Source organism: Harpia harpyja, chromosome 1 (genome assembly GCF_026419915.1).
Source record: "Harpia harpyja isolate bHarHar1 chromosome 1, bHarHar1 primary haplotype, whole genome shotgun sequence".
Lineage (NCBI taxonomy): Eukaryota > Metazoa > Chordata > Aves > Accipitriformes > Accipitridae > Harpia > Harpia harpyja.
In genome coordinates this window covers 105,976,468-105,997,189 of record NC_068940.1, presented here as the reverse complement: position 1 = coordinate 105,997,189, position 20,722 = coordinate 105,976,468, and the positions used below count along the sequence as shown (strand labels likewise).

The 20,722-nt window shown below is 43.1% G+C and overlaps 1 protein-coding gene across 17 annotated transcripts in view; it reads left to right on the top strand.

Moving 5' to 3' along the window:
• Positions 1-20,722, top strand: part of OBSCN (obscurin, cytoskeletal calmodulin and titin-interacting RhoGEF) — a 194,269-nt gene that overhangs the window by 96,839 nt on the left and 76,708 nt on the right. For 12 of the 17 annotated variants that reach the window (XR_008238302.1, XM_052808313.1, XM_052808371.1 and 9 more), the window contains 15 exons: positions 348-614; positions 990-1,253; positions 1,854-2,120; positions 3,151-3,417; positions 4,111-4,377; positions 5,640-5,906; positions 7,095-7,367; positions 7,885-8,151; positions 9,924-10,190; positions 10,742-11,011; positions 11,555-11,821; positions 12,692-12,958; positions 13,819-14,085; positions 14,787-15,059; positions 18,553-18,819. Coding sequence is in view for 16 of the 17 variants with exons in the window: in XM_052808313.1 (XP_052664273.1) it covers positions 348-614; positions 990-1,253; positions 1,854-2,120; positions 3,151-3,417; positions 4,111-4,377; positions 5,640-5,906; positions 7,095-7,367; positions 7,885-8,151; positions 9,924-10,190; positions 10,742-11,011; positions 11,555-11,821; positions 12,692-12,958; positions 13,819-14,085; positions 14,787-15,059; positions 18,553-18,819 (4,017 nt within the window). In the remaining variant the exon portion in view is untranslated. The remainder of the gene's footprint in view (positions 1-347; positions 615-989; positions 1,254-1,853; positions 2,121-3,150; positions 3,418-4,110; positions 4,378-5,639; positions 5,907-7,094; positions 7,368-7,884; positions 8,152-9,923; positions 10,191-10,741; positions 11,012-11,554; positions 11,822-12,691; positions 12,959-13,818; positions 14,086-14,786; positions 15,060-18,552; positions 18,820-20,722) is intronic. The other 5 variants (XM_052808380.1, XM_052808331.1, XM_052808401.1 and 2 more) reach the window with 3 other exon arrangements.

The following is a 20,722-nucleotide window of genomic DNA, read 5'->3' as shown; positions in this document are numbered from 1 at the left end:
GTAAGCAGGAAAGGAGACTAAAAAGGCATGAAGTTTGTGGAAGACACCAATGCTTGTGTGAAGTAAGGAGCTCAGAGATGATATTCTTAGTTTTTCCTACATGGAAACTGATAGAAAGCAGGTGCAAATCTCTCGAGGACAGTGCAATTTTGCTAGTAGGAAGCCAGCATAAAACCCAAAAGGATTAGGGTATATATTCCCACGAGGATCTTTTCTTTCCTCTTTCCTCTCTTTGTTGCTGTTGCTTGCCCTTCCATAACCTTCACAACTTTCCCTTGTCACTTCCTACTTTCACTCATCCCTGGAGATATCCTCAGTTCGTAATACTTTTTACCTGCATCCTTCAGCTGTGCCTCCATTTTTCCAAGAAGAAATGACCAGCAAGGAAGCGGTGGAAGGTGGAACGGCCACTTTGCACTGTGAGCTCAGCAAGGCATCTGCCCGTGTTCAGTGGAAGAAGGGCCCTCGCGTCCTCACGTCGGACAAGAAGTACAGCGTGAGACGGGAAGGCTGCGTTGTGGAGCTGGTAGTTCACGATTTAGACTTGAATGATACTGGAGATTATACCTGTGTGTGTGGAGACAAGACAACCACAGCTTCTTTGACAGTGCATGGTAAAGTAACCCTTGGGACTTAAGGTCCTCTAAACCTTAGACCTGCCCAAGTCCCTATTTCTATGGTCTGTTCCCATTCCCTTTCTGTTTGCTTGGGCTTTTGTGTTCCTTTCGACTTTACTTATGTGCTTCCTCCTTGTGTTAGAATTGGGAAAAGAGTTGCGTGTTGGTGTTTGTCTTGTCAACCGTGCTGGTTCTTCTCACTTTCCTTGCCCTGATGCAGAGTCCAGGGAAGCTGGGAGAGATTTTTCGGTCGTGTTCCACTAACCTGGATCAGGGCTCAGCAGTGTACCATGCATCCTCTCCCCCAGGACCTCATCTAGCTGATTTTTAAGGAATATTCACTCCCTCTGTGGTAACTCTTTTACTCTTCAGCACTGCCACCAGAATTCAAAGAAGACCTGAAGGACCTAGAAGCTGTAGAAAGTGGGACAGCTGCTCTGCACTGCGAGCTGACTAAACCTGCTGTGGTGAAGTGGATGAAAGGGCAGGAGGTCCTCAAAGCAAGCAGCAAATATAAAATGAGTCAAGATGGTGCTGTTGCAAAGCTGATTATCCATGAGCTGGATATGGAGGACACTGGAGATTACACCTGTGTGTGTGGAGATCAGCAGACAACTGCCACTTTGACAGTCAACGGTAAAAAAAAAAAAAAAAAAACCAGAAAAGTTTGTAATATTTTCTGAAAATTAAAACTGTGCTCTAGTGTCACTTATGGAGAAGAGCTGACTACAATTCATAAGGTGTGCAGAGTAGCATGGTCTATACAGCCCAATGGAGTGACTAGGTAGAAAATGGGAATTGCAATGCAGAACAAATTACATTTTGTCAGTATGTTACTGTCAGGATAATTGTAATCTCTCCTGCAAGTGGCCTATCTTAAGAGGCAACATGAACTCTTACAAATCCCTGCTGATCTTCAGAATACCTCTTCAGTGATCAGGGCAACACACTGGCTATTTTTATAGTAGGAAAAAATATTCTGCCATTTTTGGATGATAGATTAGATTAAGCTTCTATATACTTCATGGCAAATGTAACTTCTTGAAATTGATTTCTTCTTGTTCTGCAGATACTCCTATTGCTTCTTTGGGGAAATAGCCATGTACTTTGAATCTAGAGCACTGAGGTGTAGACACATCTGCAAAAAAAGCTCTTTTGGTGCTTCCGTTTTCTTTCTACTTTCTCTTTCCCAAACCTCAACTGCAGTATGTTGCAAGTTATGTTTCTATTTTATAGCCCTACCAGCACTTTTTAAACAAGAGCTTCAGAATACCGAGGCAGAAGAAGGTGGTACAGCAACACTGAGGTGTGAGCTTACCAAACCCAAGGCTCCAGTAGAGTGGAGAAAAGGAGATATTACTCTCTACCCTGGTTTGAAATATGAGATGAAGCAGCAGGGCTCCACTGCTGAATTGGTCATTTACGACTTAGAACTGGACGATTCAGGAAGGTACACCTGTGACTCTGGACATCAGCAGACAACGGCTGTGGTAACTGTACATGGTAGGCGGAGTATTGACTCTTGGCTCAATAGAGATGAAGTGAAAGGAGCATCTCCCAGTGCTCTCTACAGGCATTTATTTGTTTTGCTGCTGGTCCATGCCAGCATACGTATTCTACTTGAGCATGACACATGGTCAAGTTAGAAAAGTTCTGCTTGCAGTATCTGCAGTGATTAATCAGCATCAAAGCAATTAAATGTCGCCACAATGTCAGAGTATGATTAACCCTTCTGCTCTCTGAATGCAGGGACTGTGGCTGCATATGGGAAAGGATAACAGAAAATAAGCCAGGCAGGCTGATGGTTATTTTTGGTTGTTGTTGCTTCAGTAGGCATAAGGGATGCCTAATTGGGCATAATGCCTGATTGGGATGATAAGAGGTGTAACAGTTGGGGGATAAAGGATTTCTATAACATGTGAACGTGCTGTATTATTACTTGAGGCTTCGAGCGCAAACAACTGCATCCACATCTGTTTTCCACCACCCCTTCTACCTTCCAGAGCAAGACCTTGCCTGAAATCTGAATTTCCTCTTCCATTTATCACTTTATTGTCATCTTTTACTGTACTGCCTCTTCTTGCGTTTTGAATGCTAACTTGATTTTTTATATGTTGATAGAAGATAGAAGCTTTTTTGGGGGGGGGGGGAGAATACTCTTTGCTTAATGTTGCAAACTCACAGACCTTTATTAAGGAATAAGCGTCCATTTAAGAGAGAGCATGTCCCAGTGATCTTTGACTAAAGCATCCATAGTTGGCATGGAGACACCTCCATGGGAAAGTCCGACTCCTTTGGATCACAAACCAGGCCATTCTATGGACCACTTTCTAAGACTAAATCTTTCCTAACTTCACATCTGTCCTCAGCTCTTGGTTCACGTAATGGTTCACGAAAGTTGCTACCAAGACAGAGAGCTGCAGCCCAAAGATTGCTGAATCATTAGAATAGGCCATTTCTGAAGAATGATGGTAGGATTGGGTCCTTTCCCGACTGAAACACTCTTAAAACATTTCCCTCTCAAATTTTGCAGCACTGCCTCTCACATTTAAGCAACCCCTACAAAATAAGGAATCAGAGGAAGGAAGTACAGCTACATTCTGCTGTGAGCTGTCGAAACCCAATGCTGCAGTGGAATGGAGGAAAGGAGGAGTGGGGATTCAGCCCAGCCAGAAATATGAAATGAGGCAGAGAGAATGCCTGGTAGAGCTCTTAATACATAATCTTAAATTAGAAGATACAGGAGAATACAGCTGTGATACTGGAGATCAGGAAACAAAAGCATCTTTAAATGTGAAAGGTAGGTGGTATGAGCTGACTCCTAAATCAATAGATTCCATCCAACACGAAAAGCAACAGTTTGAATATGAATATTTTTAAGTACATGATTTTTTTCCCCTATAAATACTTTCCTTTTCATCTGGTATACTAGAATTTCTTTTTTTTTTTTTTTTTTTTTTTTTTAAATGAGAATGGAAGAGGATGATACTTTGTTCTTCCAGTGCTGCATTTGAGTTTTGGGTTCTAAGAAGAAATACTTTCTAGCTTTATGGCTGGGGAGAAATTACAGAAAGAGCAATGCTTTAACATAACATCTGGACATTTCACATGACATGTGGTTTAAGTATTTAAAAAAAAAGATTTTCTTCCAAATCCTGGAAGAAGACTAACAACGACCTTCCTGATCTGTCAAGGCTGTCTTGAGATCATTGTTAGATCAACTGAGGCATAAATTAATTCAAAGAATTCAACCCTGGGAAGAATTTGAGTCAAGGAACAAAGGAAATAAATGTTATAAGTGCAGATGGCTGCTTCTGACGCAGCAAGATCTCCTAGTAGCTCCAGGCAAATTAGAAAACATGGATTCTGCCTAGGAATATGACATTTGCAGAGCACGGTATCTTGTTCTCCGAAGTGTCAGTCTAACTGTGTTAACCAGGACTTGGCTCAGGCTTCAATAAAAGCTCCTGTTGCTTCTTTTTTTCCCCCTTAGCTCTGCCAGTTCTTTTCAAAAAGGAGCTCAAAGACAAGGAGGCAGAAGAAGGAGCTGCGGTGAAATTCCAGTGTGAGCTGACAAAGGATAATGCAACAGTGGAGTGGAGGAAAGGCACCATGGAGCTCTTCGCGTGCACCAAATATGAAATTAAATTAAGTGGTCGCACAGCTGAACTTGTGATTCATAATATAGAACCAGAAGATGCCTCTGATTACACATGCGATACAGGAGACCAGCAGAGCACAGCAGTCCTCAGAGTGAATGGTTAGCATTGCATCAAAATGGAAGAGAGGATAAAAGGGATTTGTGAAGTTGTATGAATGATATTCTTTTATTTATTGGTGACTAAACCCCTCTGAAAGTTAACAAGGAAAGCAGGTGCCCAGTCATAAACCAGAATACAGAAAGTGGATCTTGTGGGACAGGATTTGTAGAATGGCTATTTAAGCCTGTAAAGCACAATGTATAGTGTATTGACCCCTTCCTCTGATATGATGAAAGCAAGAAACTCTGCATCATGGGGATTTTGCAAGTCTAATAGATCTTTATTTTTGGCACTTTGCATTCATTGCTGGCTCAGTTGAATCAATAACTAATCATAAGCCTTTTACAAAAGCATTTAAAAAAATTTACTGTTTTCAATTTTTGTCATGCCTTCCCATGAATATCCCGGGAACACTGTTTAAACAAACCAGGAATAATGTCTGTGATTAATCACCATCTGTGAAATGTTTGTGGTCATCTCTGACTATTGGATCAGAACTGTTGGGTGGAACTTGTGGCTTTGACCTAAGCCAAAACCTTTCAAACTACATCCTCTTGGCTGAACCTGACCCACAAAGCAGCCAATGGGTCAACTATGAGTGAAAGAGCCCTGTGCTTGCTTTACATTTATCACAGTACGGTTTAGACAGAGGAACCACAAGCGCTGATATTCCTGTTTTCACAACTGCTCACGCACACACATGATGGATATTCCCTTCTTGTTTTCCTTAGGGACAAGCTGTTGTCTGACCTGTTCCATGCCCTGCTTGAATAAATGTAGCCTATTTGTTTGTGCGTCATCTGGAAGGACTCGCTGTTGATGGTCTAGGATCTTGAAAAGATAGTAGAGAATCATAAATGTGTTTAAAGCTTTACATCATTTACGGTGTTTGAAGTCATGAGTATTTCTATAAAAATGAACAGATTTACACTAGTTTTAATCAGAAAGTACCAGGTTTTGGTCAGCCAAAATCTTTATGTGTGTTGGAATTTCCAATAGCCAGAGCCGATATACAACAAGTGTAATGTGGATGCCCTTGACTTTATGGGAAACAGACATATTTGGGGAACTTTCTGATCCTCTCCTTGTCTGGATATCCAGAATATAGGTCTGTTTATAGAGAAAAAAGGGTTGTTATTATGATATAACCACTTAGTGCAAATTTGTTCTGCAGCTTCAGACCCCAGGTGCCTTGTGTTGAGTTGTGCAGACTCGGCCTTCAAGCTAACGGCTCGTGTATTCATTGTTTTTCACTTTGCAGCCATCAAACCCCGGCTGAAGCAGCAGCTGAAGAATGAAGAAGTAGAAGTGGGAGGAACGGCCAGGCTGCGCTGTGAGATTTCCATTAGCAAAGCAGAAGTGGAGTGGAGGAAAGATGGAGTCGTCCTTCACTCAAGTTCCAAGTACGAAATGTGGCAGGACGGCACCCTCCGCGAGCTGCGTGTTCACCGCCTGGAGCCTAGCGATGCTGGAGAGTATTCCTGCAAGGCTGGAGATGAGACGAGCTCTGCAAAACTGACCGTGAAAGGCAAGACACGTTTATTGGGGCAAGGGGATTTTCACTTTAGGATGCTAAGATTTTGCAATGTAATTGTTACTATTGTGATAAACACAGAGCATAGGAAGGGTATCATAAAAAATCTTATGGTCAATGAATGCATTGAAGCAAAGATTCACTTGGTGGACAGGAGAGGATAAGGCAGCTGTAATTTTTGACTCGTGGCTTGAAATATTTGCTTGACATCATATGCATATGAGTGAACAGATGGTTCACCCCCAGTTTCCAGTCACATGGCAGCTGCATCTGGCCTTAATGTCATTACAGACAGAGCTTGCTTTCAGGATGGACCACTATCATGGAACAATCACCTCTAGCATCTCTACAGGCTACTCGATATTATAGATACACTGTACATTATGCCCAGCTGCACCATTTTTCATGCAGATGGTGACCTCAGCTGTCTGAATACGTACTGTGTTTGCTCAGATGAAGATTCCACTGCTTCTCCCTCGGTATTCCCCTACAGATTCGGGGTACATACAGCTTTTGCCTGTCGCAGGCTGTCTGTATGATCTTTGCACAGATCTGCAGGTGTCCCGCTGTCCTAGAAGCAGGACTCAAGCAAACTGAAGCGCAAATGCGCTGTGCTCACGCTAATCCAGTAAGTCCTGCTGAGAGCACAGAGCAAACCAGATTCCCAGCCAGTCTGGAGTGCCCGCGCAGAGTATATGCAATTCTGTTTGCAAAAGCCAGTAGAGGGGATGAGGTTTTCATGTTGTTCTGTGAAGGTATCTAAGCGCAAATGTAATAAGTTTCAAAATCCTGAATTTGGTATCGCATTCATACCTTATTCACCCAATTACATTATCAAACGTGTAATTAAAAAAAAAACCAATACTCAATGTATCTCTGAAAAAGGGCAAGGAATAAAACCACTGACTGAAAGATATTGGCTATGTTACCTAGTACGCTGAAAGTAGTGAACCAGCAGCGTTTGAAACGTGATTTGAGAAGCTGTGATATCTCCATCCTTGGAGGTACTTAAAGCTCAGCTGGACAAGGCGCTGAGCAACCTGCTGTAAGCTGGCCCTGCTTTGAGCAGTGGTGGGACCAGATGACCTCCAGAAGTCCCCTGCAATCTATATTATTCAATGATTCTGTGATTTCATCCATGTTTTCCCTTTCATGGCTTGACTATTGATGGACTGCTTGCAGAGCCTGACGTGACCATCGTGAGTGGCCTAAAGGACATGGTGGTGTTTGAAGGGGATGATGTCACGTTTCGGTGCCAGGTTTCTCATGAAAACGCAAGGGACGTTGAATGGAAGCTACAGGATGTTGCTCTGCAAAATAATGAAATGAATGAGATCTCAGTGGAAAAGGGAAAGATTCACACGCTGACATTAAGGAAGGTGACGGAGCAGGACATTGGCACCATCGCTTTCCGAGTGGGGCCTCACACATCGACAGCAGAGCTCACAGTAAAAGGTGAGGGCTCTCTGTCATGTGGGAAAGCAACAAGATTGGTGAGAAAAGGTGGCATTTCGCTTATGCTAATAGGAAATTCAAGGCCGTCATTCACCCCTTGTTAGCTCCATGTTAGTAGGGTACTTGTGCTTCACACCATACATGTGGTCTCATAGACTGTCATCACCATGGATGGACGGTGGATGTGTCACCAGGGTCCTGAAGCTAGCTGGTTTCTAGAGAAATTTTTAGGTTGGCTGCAGTAGGTGGATTGATAGACCTGTAATTTTCATCACTTCCACTCTCCCTTTTCTTCTTTTTTCTTTTTCTTCTTTAGTCTTTCTTTCTCTAAACACCGTTTTGAAGAAATTCTCAGTCAAACATCCTTCTCCTTCCCACTTTGAAGATTGTTATAACCCCCCAATATATAGCACAGAAGTTAAAGTTTAGTACTTAACTGTTCAGCTGTAGCTTTAACACTGCAGGGGAAAAAAGATAAAGGTGACTGTAAATGCCTTTGCTGTTTTTGTAATTTCAGTGCCACCTCCAGTCTTTAAGGAGAAATTACAGAGCACAGAACTGCAAGAGGAAGAAACAGCCATCCTCCGCTGCGAGGTCTCCCAGCCTAACGCTGCGGTGGAGTGGAAGAAGGGCACTCAGGTCATTTCCCCAAGCTCCAAGTATGAAATCAGGCAGGAGGGAACAATTCATACTTTAAAGATTTATCACTTAAAACCAGAAGACTCTGGCAAATACACCTGTGATAATGGAAATGAACAAACAACAGCCACTATAACTGTTAAAGGTAGGTTATTTCGTTTTCTTTTTAAGATGAGAAACTTGTTCCACTTCGTTAGCTTAAGACTAGCAAGAGGGTCCTATCTGCTTGACTTCTGTGTCCTCAGATGTACTTTGCTGGCATAAAGCAGCTGAGTTCTTTTGCTTTCAGAAGTTATGTTAAGTCTTGTGGCGTCCTGAGCAATGAACATGGAGGGACCCAAGTGCAGTAACTGCTTCCACAGTCCTAGACACAAAAGCCTCTTTCTGGTCACTCAGAAAACCAAAGCTGGAACTAAAATTAGAATGAGACCATTTTTGATTCTTAACCATCCTTTGAGCTGTAGTTCCACCTGAGAAAATGGTGCTCAAGAGTCAAAGTGCTCAAACTAACTTCGGCACTCAACTCCAGCTTGACGAGCAAGGCACCTAAATAGTTCTAGTGCTTAGCGTCTTAAAAACAGGTGTAATATGCCAGATCCTCTGATGGTGGCTGTCCGTTTGTGTCTCTACGTGTGGTCCCAGCCACTCCAGCAGTCTTTGAAAAAAAAAACTCCGAAACCAGGAAGCTGAGGAAGGCTCTAAGGTCACCCTTCATGCCAAGCTCTCCAAACACGATGCACTAGTGAAGTGGAAAAAAGGGTCAGTCTTGCTCCAAGCCAGCAACAAGTATGAGATGAAGCAGATGGGCTCTGCTGTGGAGTTACTCATCCATGATCTACAGCTGAAGGATGCTGGAGGCTACATCTGCGATTCTGGCGATGAGCAAACTATGGCATCCTTGGTAGTGAAAGGAGACAAAAAGCTATCACTTCACCTTTTAGGGAGCTAAAGGTTAGTTTAGGTGTTCTATATGTAAGATTCAGGGACACTGTGGCAGGGTCTGGTCCTTTTTTATGATGAGGATTTCTGAATCAACAGTGACACAGTCTGACAGAGTAGGTCTTCACAAAGACTATTTCTCTCTCCTCCTTATTCCTTTGCTGGCTCCTAAGAGCCCTTGGGCTGCAGGACTTAGCTGCACAGTGGGATGCCTTCACTGCAAATGCAACTGTACAAAAGACTTGACCCTAGCCATTCCCCAGCTGTCCCACAAAATACACCATCCATTCCTACAACAGCCACAAGAACCTTCAGACCTACCTCCTCTTATACAGACCTGCCGTCCTGTGAATTCACTCTGATTTCTGGAACCCCATCTCCTTCCCTTGTAAATACCAATTCAGCCGTAACTGTGGAGCCACCAAGGTTCTTCTAGGGAGCTGGACTTGAGGAACTAGACTTGTACGTGTGGCGTATTTTAAATCAACCCATCAAAACTCCATCTCGACCCATCAGTGATACACATCAGTGCAGAGACTTCCAGCGTTCATTTCTCTTCTGGGTCCAGTTTTCAAAGGAGGGGCATTATAAAACGATGTTTCTCCATGCACCCTCCCAAATACCCAAGAACTTAGATATTAGGCGTAGGCTTTTGCGTTGTGGCTTTGGTACCCATTTGGAGATACATGAACTTAGATGCTCAAGAGTCCATACCCGTGACCACTCCTGTGTAAGAAGAAACATATTCCCAGAGGTGCTTGGGGTGTGCAGTGCCCAGTGACTCTTGGGGAGTGCAGAGTGCTTAGTGCTCCTGGAAATCCAGCACTTTCTGTCATTCCTTGTTTGGGTTTTAAAATAATTTTGGAATTGAGTTTGAACCAAATTTGGAGTGGCACCAGAGTTTCATTAAACACAAGACTTAGTGACACAGTCAGCAATGAAATATAATTTTTTTTCCTCTGATCTATCTTGGTTTAGCTTTGCCAGTAACCTTCACAAAACCACTCCAGAACCAGCAAGCCGAAGAAGGTGGCACCATCACTTTGAGCTGTGAAATCTCAAAATCAAATGCCACTGTGCAGTGGAAGAAGGCCGGGAAAGTGCTGCGACCAAGTGACAAATACAAGATGCATCAAGCTGGATCCGTGGCTGAGCTGATGATTCAGAACCTGAGTGAAGCTGATGCTGGGGAGTACACGTGCAACGCAGGGGACCAGCAAACCACTGCAGCTGTGCTCGTGAAAGGTGGGGCTTTGCGTGGGGAAGAGCTGAACAGAGCTTGGTACCGTGGCAGGGGCACACGGTTAAGTAATCTGACAGCTAGACATTGTCCTGTGCCCAAACTGAATCATGGGGATCTCAAAGACAAGAGTGATTTCAGAGGGATAAGAACTGGGTTGGTTATCTCTAGGGAATCAGAAATGGGTCTTTAGTCAATGATTCTGTGGTTTGATGTTAATGTCACCCACTAAAATCCGTTGACAATGTTTTCACAATACATAGATCGCATTAGAAATATATAGTATATATTTATTATACACACAATAGAGTATAACATGCATATTTTATAGACTGTCATATAGACATGCATGATATATATGCACACATTATGCATCTGTAAGAATGCAACATTACTACATGCCCATGTAACTACATTTCCATGCATTTAATGCTTAGTGCTTTGTGGTCATTCTTTCAAATAATATGGTACTGTCAAGAAAGAGCATAAAGAACTGTTTTACCCAGGAGGCATCACTTGAAAGTAGATATCAAATTCTGTTGACCTTTCCATAAAGAACCAGCAGCAGCCATAGTGGAGACGCTGAAGGACGTCACTTCGTATGAAGGAGAAGACGCAGTGTTTGAATGCAGGCTGTCCCGAGAAACAACTCAGGATGCACAGTGGTTCCTGGGGGATGTTCCCCTGCAATCCAATGAAATGAATGAGATCAGAGTCCAAGGGACACGTCACACTTTGATCCTGAGGAAGGTGACACTAGAAGACTGTGGGCCTATCAGTTTCAAAGTCGGGCAGCATACCTCAGCAGCACAGCTAACGGTCCAAGGTGAGCAACCTCCTAGGAAGAGGGATTTAGAAGGTACTGGTAAGCTGTGACTGGTACGGTCAACATTGCTTTAGCTTCTGGAGAGGTGTATTTGGGAGGAGGGGTCCTTGGACATTTTGGGGGATTCTACTAACCTAATTTAGGCATTTACGAGTTAGATATGTACATCTGAGCTAGTTGTTTCAGTTCTTTTTATAGTCCATGGAGTGAAGCAAGCATCCTTTGAAGACCATCCGACTTATCCTGAAACAAGCAGCTAAGATATGTCAGAATCAATGCTGAAGAATGTCAAGAATATGCTCTGGACTAATCTCCTACTTATGATGGTTTTAGATCATATTTACTCCAAAAAAGGTCCAAAAATTCTGAAAAACCTTTCCATTAAGTTATATAGAATGATTTTGAAAGACGGGCCATGTCAATACCTTATCTTGTTTGTTCCTCTTTGATCTGGTTCAAAATGTAACTCTAGGCACCCAGTTCTGATCTGGGGACAATGCTGGATTAGGCGGTTGCAGCAGTGTTGGTATCCTCTTCCCACAGTTGCTCCAGTCAGCTTTGTAAAGGCACTCCACAGCTTGGAGCTACAGGAGGGTGGCACGGCTCACTTGTCCTGTGAGGTGTCCAAGCCTGATGTCCCGGTGGAATGGAAGAAAGGCACGTCCGTGATCCGCTCCAGCCAGAAGTACAGCATCGAGCAGGAGGGGAATGTGCACACGTTGGTCATTCACGATGTGAACCGTCCCGACTCGGGGGAATATAGCTGCCACACAGCTGATGGGAAGACCACTGCCAGACTGGAGGTTAAAGGTATGACTTACTCTTCGCTCAGCAGTGGTGAGAGGTGTGCATGTCAATTTTTGGAGCTCTCTAGTGCAAGACAGACTTTGAGGTGGTGGAGCAAGTGCTGTAAAGGCCACCAAGTTTGTCAGGGGGCTGGAGCGCATGAAGTTTAAGGAGAGGCAAAGGCAGCTGGGTTTGTTCAGCCTGAGGAAGAGAAGGTTGAGGGGGGAGCTCGTTGCTGTCTGCAGCTTCCTAATGGGGGTCTACAGAGGAGAGAGACAGACAGACTTACCTTGGGGTGCTCAGTAAAGAGATGAGACAACAGTTGCAAGCTGCAGCGAGAGAAATTCGTATTAGGAAAAAAACCAACCTCTCACAAAGAAGGGGTGTTCAGACACTGGAACTGGGACCCAGAGTGGCAGAGGAATGTCCATCCATCGAGGACCTCTAGAGGTCCCTTCAGCCTTAATTATTCCGTAATTGATCCCTGGCTGCATGTTCTCAAGTTGTTCTTAAAATGGTGCAGCCTCAGGTCTGCAGGTATGTATTCTTTGAGTGCTTTTATCCTGTTCCGTGGGTTTATTTTGGGGATGAAAAACTCTGGGCTTCAGAAATTATTATTTAAGTTAGTTGGGAATTCTTTGTGAAAAGAAGTCTAGGCTATAGGGAGAGAAATACATCTCCTGTAGAACTGAAATTTTTCCTGCTGGTTAACTCCTCTCCCTCCTCCTCCTCTGTCTGGCTTAGATCCAGGAATCCCTGCCCCGGCAGGTCTCCTTAGCTAAATGCAGCCAGAATTATGCATGAACTTCACGAACGGCATTATCAGTACCTTAAAAATAAAACATTCCTCCACTTTCTATTTTTGCACCGTCCCCCCCCCCCCCCCCTTTCAAGCCCTGCCCGTGCTTTTCAAGCAGTGGCTGAAAAACGAGGAGGTGGAGGAAGGGGGCACAGCCATGCTGCACTGCGAGCTGACGAAACCCAACGCGCCTGTGGAGTGGAAGAAAGGAGATACGGTCCTGCAGCCGAGTGACAAGTACGAGATCCGGCAAGAGGGGACACACGTTGAGCTCTTCATCTACGACGCTGAGGCTCGGGACGCCGGAGATTATACGTGCGACTCGGGGGATCAGCAGACCACTGCGTCGTTGCAAGTCAAAGGTAGGAGAAGCATTGCTTGAAGGCAGAGAAGTTATGGCTCTGGCTGTTCTCCATAGGGGCGATAAGGAAGTTTTATCACTGAATTATCATCAACGCTGTATCTGTGAATTACTACTGCAGGAAAGGGTTTGATCCGCAATCTGTTCTTCAAAGAAGAATCTAGTGCCTTTTAAACCCAATTCTATTTCTGCAGTTGCAATTTTGATCTCACGGTCAGAGCTGGGAGCAAAAGTGCAGCTGCTGCTAATGGAAGGTATGTACAAGAGCATTTAGAAAACTTGCCTGCTACCTGACAATAAGAGATTGGAGTATTTCACCATACCTAGAACAGGCCCATTTTAAATGGAGCCTGAGCAGCCCAAGATTTGTGGCTCTTTTTCTAGTGACTATGTTTTTGGATTTTATAGGTTTATTCATTTCATACTTTTATATACTGATTTTATAGTTTTATTAATTTTAAAGCAACAAGATCATGCTTTTAGATCCCAAGTTTGGCCCCCCAAACCAGCTCCTGCTCAGAGTGCGTGGTTTCAGTGATTAAATGTCCAAATGCTGTGATTGGTACTGTTGTGCCTCTAACTGCTTACACTGAAAATTGAGTGTATGCCCACGTGAAGCCCCTCAGAGGTCCTGTGACCTATAGCAATCCTTTATGGAGCAGCAGTGGACACCCTCACTGTATCAGCACCTGATTCCCATGAGTGTCTGGCTATGGCACAACTCAAAGTCCTGCTTTGGGCTTGGCATTGCTAGCAGGCAAGTTGTGGTTCAGCAAGAGGGGAACTACCAAGCCAAAGAAGTTGCAAGCAAGTTTCTCGCCTCTGAACACTGTCACTGATGCAGTTGCTTCCCCACCACAGTCCTACCCGTGCTGTTTAATGAGGAGCTGAAAAATGTAGAGTCTGAAGAAGGGGGAACGGCTGTCTTGCACTGTGAGATCTCCAAGCCAGACGCCCCCGTTGAGTGGAGAAAAGGAGGGGTGGTCATTCAGCCCAGCGACAAGTACGAGATGAAGCTGAAAGGCAGCATTGCTGAGCTGATCATCCACGGTGTAGAGCCTGATGACTGTGGGGATTATACCTGTAGCACTGGATTCGAGATCACCACAGGTTCTGTGTATGTGCAAGGTAAGGTGAAACGTGGTAGAAACGATCTGATTTTGCTGCCTGAAATATCTTATTCCAAAATCTTTGGCAGTAACTGGCCAAAGTTGTCTCAGATGCAAACAGTTGAAAGTCCACTCATTTCTTTCCTGATTTCAGTGCAGACATAAACACATTCAGGCTGAGGTTGGACCAATGTTTATAAGTTAAGGTAGTTCAAAGTATTGACTGTACTCTGTACCATAGCAGATGGTGGTACTACTGAAAAACTATTTGCTTGGAGAAGTGGTCGTAAAAAAATACTGAAATTCTTGTTATGACTGATTACAGCTTCTATCATTGTTGATATTCTTATTCCTCTTTTAAAGCACTTAAGTAAACATTTAAATCTTAAGCTACCTCTCTGCCTCCTACCTCATACAATGTCAGTGCAGATGGTTGCAACACACAGGAGAGCCAGTCATGGTGTGGTCATGGAGTAGAGTTTCCTACCAATGAAACAGTGTTTGCAGACACACACACTGCACTTGCAAGCGGGTGAAGGACGGAAGGTGGCTTCTAAATCCCTTAAAGAAAATTTTAGCTCTTTCTTCCCTGGAACAGCATTACAAGTTTAACTCTCCTGGACAACTTGCAGTGTTGCTTGGGCTAGTTCTGCAAGAAGCGACATGTATATGTTTATGCTTTTGTTTTCCTTTGGCACCTTCTCTTGCTTTGTTATACAGAAGAAGCAGCAGTCATAGTTTCTGGTTTAAAGAACACAGACGTCTTTGTGGGTGAGGCAGCCACGTTCACCTGTGAGCTCTCGCACCCGGGCGTGAAGAACGTGCAGTGGTGGCTCGATGGATCTCCCCTTCACAACAACTTTGTGACTGAAATCTCTCAGCAGGACGGGATGATCCACACTTTAACCCTAAATGATGTGGCATGCCACGACTCAGGCACTGTCACCTTCAGAGCTGGGTCCCTTATATCTTCAGCTAAATTATTAGTCAAAGGTATTTTGTTGTTAGAAAGAAACACATGGCCACCTCTGGACTTGCTCAGTGTGCTAGCGCTTCTGCCTTCCAGGCTACCCTTACTAAATGTTTTCACAGGTCTTCTGTGTCCTGCAACCCTCCACTTCTGCAAGTCACCCATACTCATGCCAGAAGTCTTATAGATACAACCACATTGATTTTTTTCAGAGGTTCAGGTGAGGAAGGATTGCAGCATCAGGACTGCTGCTTTCACCTGACATCTAAGTAGGGCTCAACACAAACCACTGTGGTATCACCTGATTTTTTTAGCCCCCCACCTTCAACGGTTTTTATAATACCACAAAATATTATGTAGCTGGAAATTCACAAAAATACCTCTGTGCTGCTCCATAGCTAGGCTACTGACGCTGAGCTCAATATGTTCCCAAGACAAGACTTTGGGCTGTTACATTGATAGCTCCAGAGCTCTTCATGGTAACCACAGGGTATATGACGTTGGGGTAACACAGTGACAAAATGACCCTCATTGTTTGACTGCCAGAATAGTAATGGTCATCACTGCACCAGCAAATTTTTCTGGTCTGTTGGGTAAATATTTTTCTCATTTGGTAAGGGTAGCCACAAGCTGCAAATAACACTGAGCTCCAGACTTGATAAAGCAAGCTCCTTCACATCCAGCCCTTTTATAGCCATTGGGAAAAGTTGTTATTTTTCAGACAAAAGTAACACTTATTCCTTGCTTGGAAAAGGGATTTGTATATATGGAGATATAAAGGGTTAAGCGTTCTTTATTAAAATCTACCCTCATGCAATAACTGTCTACCATAACAGGAATGATCCACGATACGGAATTGTAGTCAGTGGTTGATGTCTCCTTCTCTGTATAATGTGTCCCTTGTACATTCAGAAAATTTAACTCTCTGCAAAGATAAAATGCCAAATCACTTCTTCCTAATATCAGAATGATGCAGCAACAACGGAGTGTGCAAACCCCCCAAATCACATGTCCATTTGTATCAATTTAGAGTTTCATATTTTCAGAGACAGAACCTGGTTCTGAGCTCTCTAGGCAAAGAACTCCAGTGGGCCTAAAACGCAAATTAAAAATAAATGCATCGTTAGGTATTCTACTCAGTCAAATAAAGGGCTCCTGAGAAGTTTTCCTTTAACAGAATCACAGCATTGCTGATATTAGAAGGGACCTCTGGAGATCATCTAGTCCAACCCCACAGCTCATGCTAGTACACATATGTATGTGCGTATTTTGTGCTACTATTGAGACAAGATTTCTTTAATGTGAACCTGAACCACAGTAGTATATGACTATAATTGGATTAGGATGAGAAAGATATTTAAAAAACACCCCAGTTACACTGTTCTCAGTAACACTCGATTGAATAGGAAAGTAAAACACTAGTGAAATTCTAACTGTGCTTGTATGAACAGCCAATTTCATGCACTTTATTTGGCCCAGAAATTTAAAAATAGACCTGTCTTCAAACTAGGTGTATTTCAGTCTATCTAGCTATACATGGCTTGTTCTTCATCAAGGAACAAGTTGTTTCTCTCTGTTTCGTGTGCCCCATTCTCCTGGTGTAAGGCATGCTTGTAACTGGATATATTCTGTAATAAGTGAGATCTCACGACAGCTTTTCTTGTTGGGCTTTCACAATATCATTGCCCTACAACTACATTCATTCAGTGGCCCAGTATGACGGCATCTTCACGTACGGGCAGGGGGGAGATGGAAAATGTTGAAGGAGCTGCTGCCGCTTTCTGTCCCCCTTGGTCAGCGTGAGAATTACAGACCCCAGGGTACACATTGGCTCCTAAATCCCGAGGAGCTTTCTGCCCTTCTGCATGGGTGAATAGGGCCACCAAGGTCTTAGGATAGCAGTGGCAAGGAGCAACGGGGCAGTGGAACCAGGACACCTTCCTTCTCCAAGACCACAGGTGACGTTTGCTGTGAGGAGCACATGTTTGCATCTTATGGAAAGGGACGGCAGTGTACTCTCCATCTGCACAGATACCTTCTTGCTTCTTCAGGCCTGGTGTAACCAAAACATCTCCATGATCTGCCATTGATGCCTTCTCTCCATAAACACATGCAGACACACGGAGTGGTCAAGGGAGCCCTAGGCAGCAGGATCAAGCCTTGCAACAACTTTCCAAAAGACATTTGCAAAACTATCTTTGCTTCCCAAGGTCTGCCAGTAGCATCCCAAATCCTCAACCTGATGCACCGGTTTCAAGAGGAGCATTCCAGACAGAGGTCCAGTGTAGTTTATTCTAGCTGGCTTGTGATCAGAACAACTATTTGAAAGATAAAGATGTATATCAGCTTGCTTTGTTATCTTTCTATGTCCCATTGTAGCCATATAAATTTGGGGGGGGAAGTTGACAGTTCTGCTGAGAAGGATGTTGCAGAGACACGTCCATATTCAGACTTCATTGAGATTTTTCTTTTCAGCATATATATTGCAGTTGTACGAAGTGGGTCCAATTTGCTGTCTCAGGAGGCACTCCTTGGCTGCTTTGGAAGCTCACAATATTTTGAGGTTAGATATATCAACTGTGCTCTACAGCTGCCTCCTGAGAAGCAGAACTAGTATTTTAAAAGAAAGACTGGATGCAAAACAGCCTCATGGATCTCACCTTTTTTGGAGGAACTGTGTATCCAGCTGCTCCCAGCATCTTACGGGCTCTCAATCTGAAATTGCAATGGTTCATACTGCATCTTTAGGTCATCTGCTGTAAAGGAAACCATGTTATTTTTCCCCAAACTATGTCTCTGCTGCAGAGGAACACACGGTTAATCAAAACAACAAGTACTTGTCTCCTGTGAAGGGCCCTTTTTTGTTACAGTTGTCCTGGAGCTTTGCTCCTTGCGCTGCCAATGACTCCTCACACATAGCCATCGCCACCACAGGACAGGAATGAGTATTTGCATTCGAGTATTGCATTTCTTTCCAATGAATGGTTGCAGTTTGCTCATACAAGGAGCCTCCAATAGAGTTTGTGGCATTTTCCTATTGCTTATGTGAGGTTGAGTGTTAGAGGGAACCCTCACGGCAGCCCCCCCGTTGCACTCCTCCATCTCAGACCTGCGCTCCTGCCACATTCTGGGACGCAGAAGTGTTTCACATCCAGTGCTTCCTAGTCTAGAGGGTCTCAGCAATGCTGGGAGGAAAACTAAGCCTGGAGGGAATCCCAGCAGATGTTCTGCACAGAAGTTCATAGTCAGGACTGCTAAAGCACAAGCCTTAATTGCTGGTGGCCCATTTTCCAGTGTGATAGTTATATTCTAATGTACCAGTTTTGCTTCAATCCTGCTTGATGCTGACACCAGCACGGACTAAACTGCTAATCCCTGGTGTGCCCAGTCAGCTTCCTGCTTGCACTGTCACTCTGCTTGCTCCCCGCAGGCTCTGTGCTTGTCAAAAATCTCTAAAAGTTGCAATTTCCATGAGGATCCACTAATGCATGTCCTTCCTGACGTGTTGGTTAACAGATCCAACCATTGAAGTGGTCAGTCCCATGCAGGATATAACTGTTGATGAAGATGGCACAGCAGAGTTCATATGCCAATATTCTAGGCCAGTACACGCCATATGGAAGAAAAATGATCAGGAAATACATGCAGATGGGCAGCGAGTGATTATCGATCAGGACTGGAATGTAAGCATGCTAAAAATTAAACCTACGGTACCAGAAGACACTGGCATCTATTCTTGTGAAGCTGAAGGCACTAAAGTGATGGCTGCACTTGATGTTCAAGGTGAGGTCTTCCAGCCAAAGAGGAAGACTATCATGGGTTCAAATAAAAGAGGTGGAAAAATCATGGCAGCACCTCAATAAGTGACACATCATATATCCACTCTTTGGTGTTCACTCCAGTACTGATAACGATGATAAAAATAGTTGGGAGTTAATGGGAATTGAATATGAAACCGCAGCATTTCACTGGAGCTTAGTTCTAATTAATGCTGACTTATTACACCACTTACGCATCATACCTCTTCTACAATGAACTGGAACATCAGTGCAATGGGATGTGTCCTGCTGAATTACTGTAAAATCACAGATGTAGTGTTGGCACAAAGGAATAATAAGAGTACTTTTTGCTGTTACAGAGTGGTTTTTACGCACAGTGTGCCTTAAAACCAGTAGCTAATGGACAGTGTGGAATTCCATTTTATTTTCAGCTAAACTAAGGTAGCTTGGTATTTTACTTATTTCAAATACTGATTACTCAGGAATTACCTTCTCACTTGGCATCAGCATTTGTGAGGGCCTGAGAAACAGTAAATAAAAATATTAGCAATAGGTTTAGAATTTTATATTGTTGTTTCCTATTTTTTTCCTGCTGTGTACGGAATTACTGGTTTTGGTCACCAGGTGAATTAGTGTGATCAGCAAGAGCAATGGTTGTGATTTGCTCTCTGAATATTTGTCTTTTGTTAGGCAATTATGCATTCTTCCTTAACCGGAGTTGTGAGTAGAGAAGAGCAGAGTATTATTTATTATAATATTTTCTACATTGATAAGCACCTTCCATTTTAGGGATTTAAAAAAGTGATAATTAATATAATCTAAAAGCATCCCAGAGGAGGTAGGATTTGCAATTGGCTGCTTTTCACAGTTAGGGAAACAGCGCTCCAGAATTGCACATATAAACAGCTCAGATTTGTTCTAACAAAATTATACATTTTCCAAGGATTTACAAACGCCTCATTGTTCTCCATAAGCATGAATATTATAAAATACAGAAATTTTTTAGTAAATCATGCTTTTTTTCTTTTGTTGTTGTTATTAAATAAATTATTCAGCTTTTTTTTTTTTTTTTTTCTGTGTGTGTGTGTGTGCTTAGAACAGTTCCAGATAATGGTTATAGAGATCTAAACAGGAATATTTCAGGGCATTGGTTTATATTATAGATGATGCTGAGCATTTTATGGTATTTGTGTAAACTGTATTTACTCAACCATGTGTTCCCACTGTTCTGCATGTAATTTGTCCATGTAGCTGGTCTAACACAAACTATATTCACATGCACCGGCCCTCATTTAATTTTGCATCAGGCTGATTGCTTATGTATAAATGCCCACTGATGCATGACTCTGTGGGCAAATGGAGTGTGTAGATATGTGCATGTTTCTGACCACATAATTCACCACACATGTATGAGAAAATAAACCTAATAAATTATCACAGAGCTTTTGTGATATTTCAGAAATTTACTATTCAAAATACTGTTACTACAGATTTTAACTTTTTGTGTGTTTCCTAGAGGCAGACTTTTTAACTCAGATGACAGTCACTATAGCTTTGCCAGCTATAATACTCTCTCATATTTGCTTTGCATGAAAGGTAGTAAGATTTTTATCACGAGCTGCCAGTGGATTCACATCTCCCCAGTTATGAGGATAATTGCACTGCCTGGGAGATCTGTGGGAAATGTTTCCTGCTAAGAGACAGAAGAAATTTGATTATAATTTATCTTCCTGAGCTATCCCTTCCTATTGACTATTGGCCTGATTCATATAAACACCAACGTTTTTTTCTTCATTTGTAAAAATGGAAGTCAGGTTTCTGGAGGAAATCTAGATGAAATGCTAGAGGTCCTAGAGGTTTATCATTATTTTTAATCTCACTACTTAAAGTGTTTTTAAATATAGTAT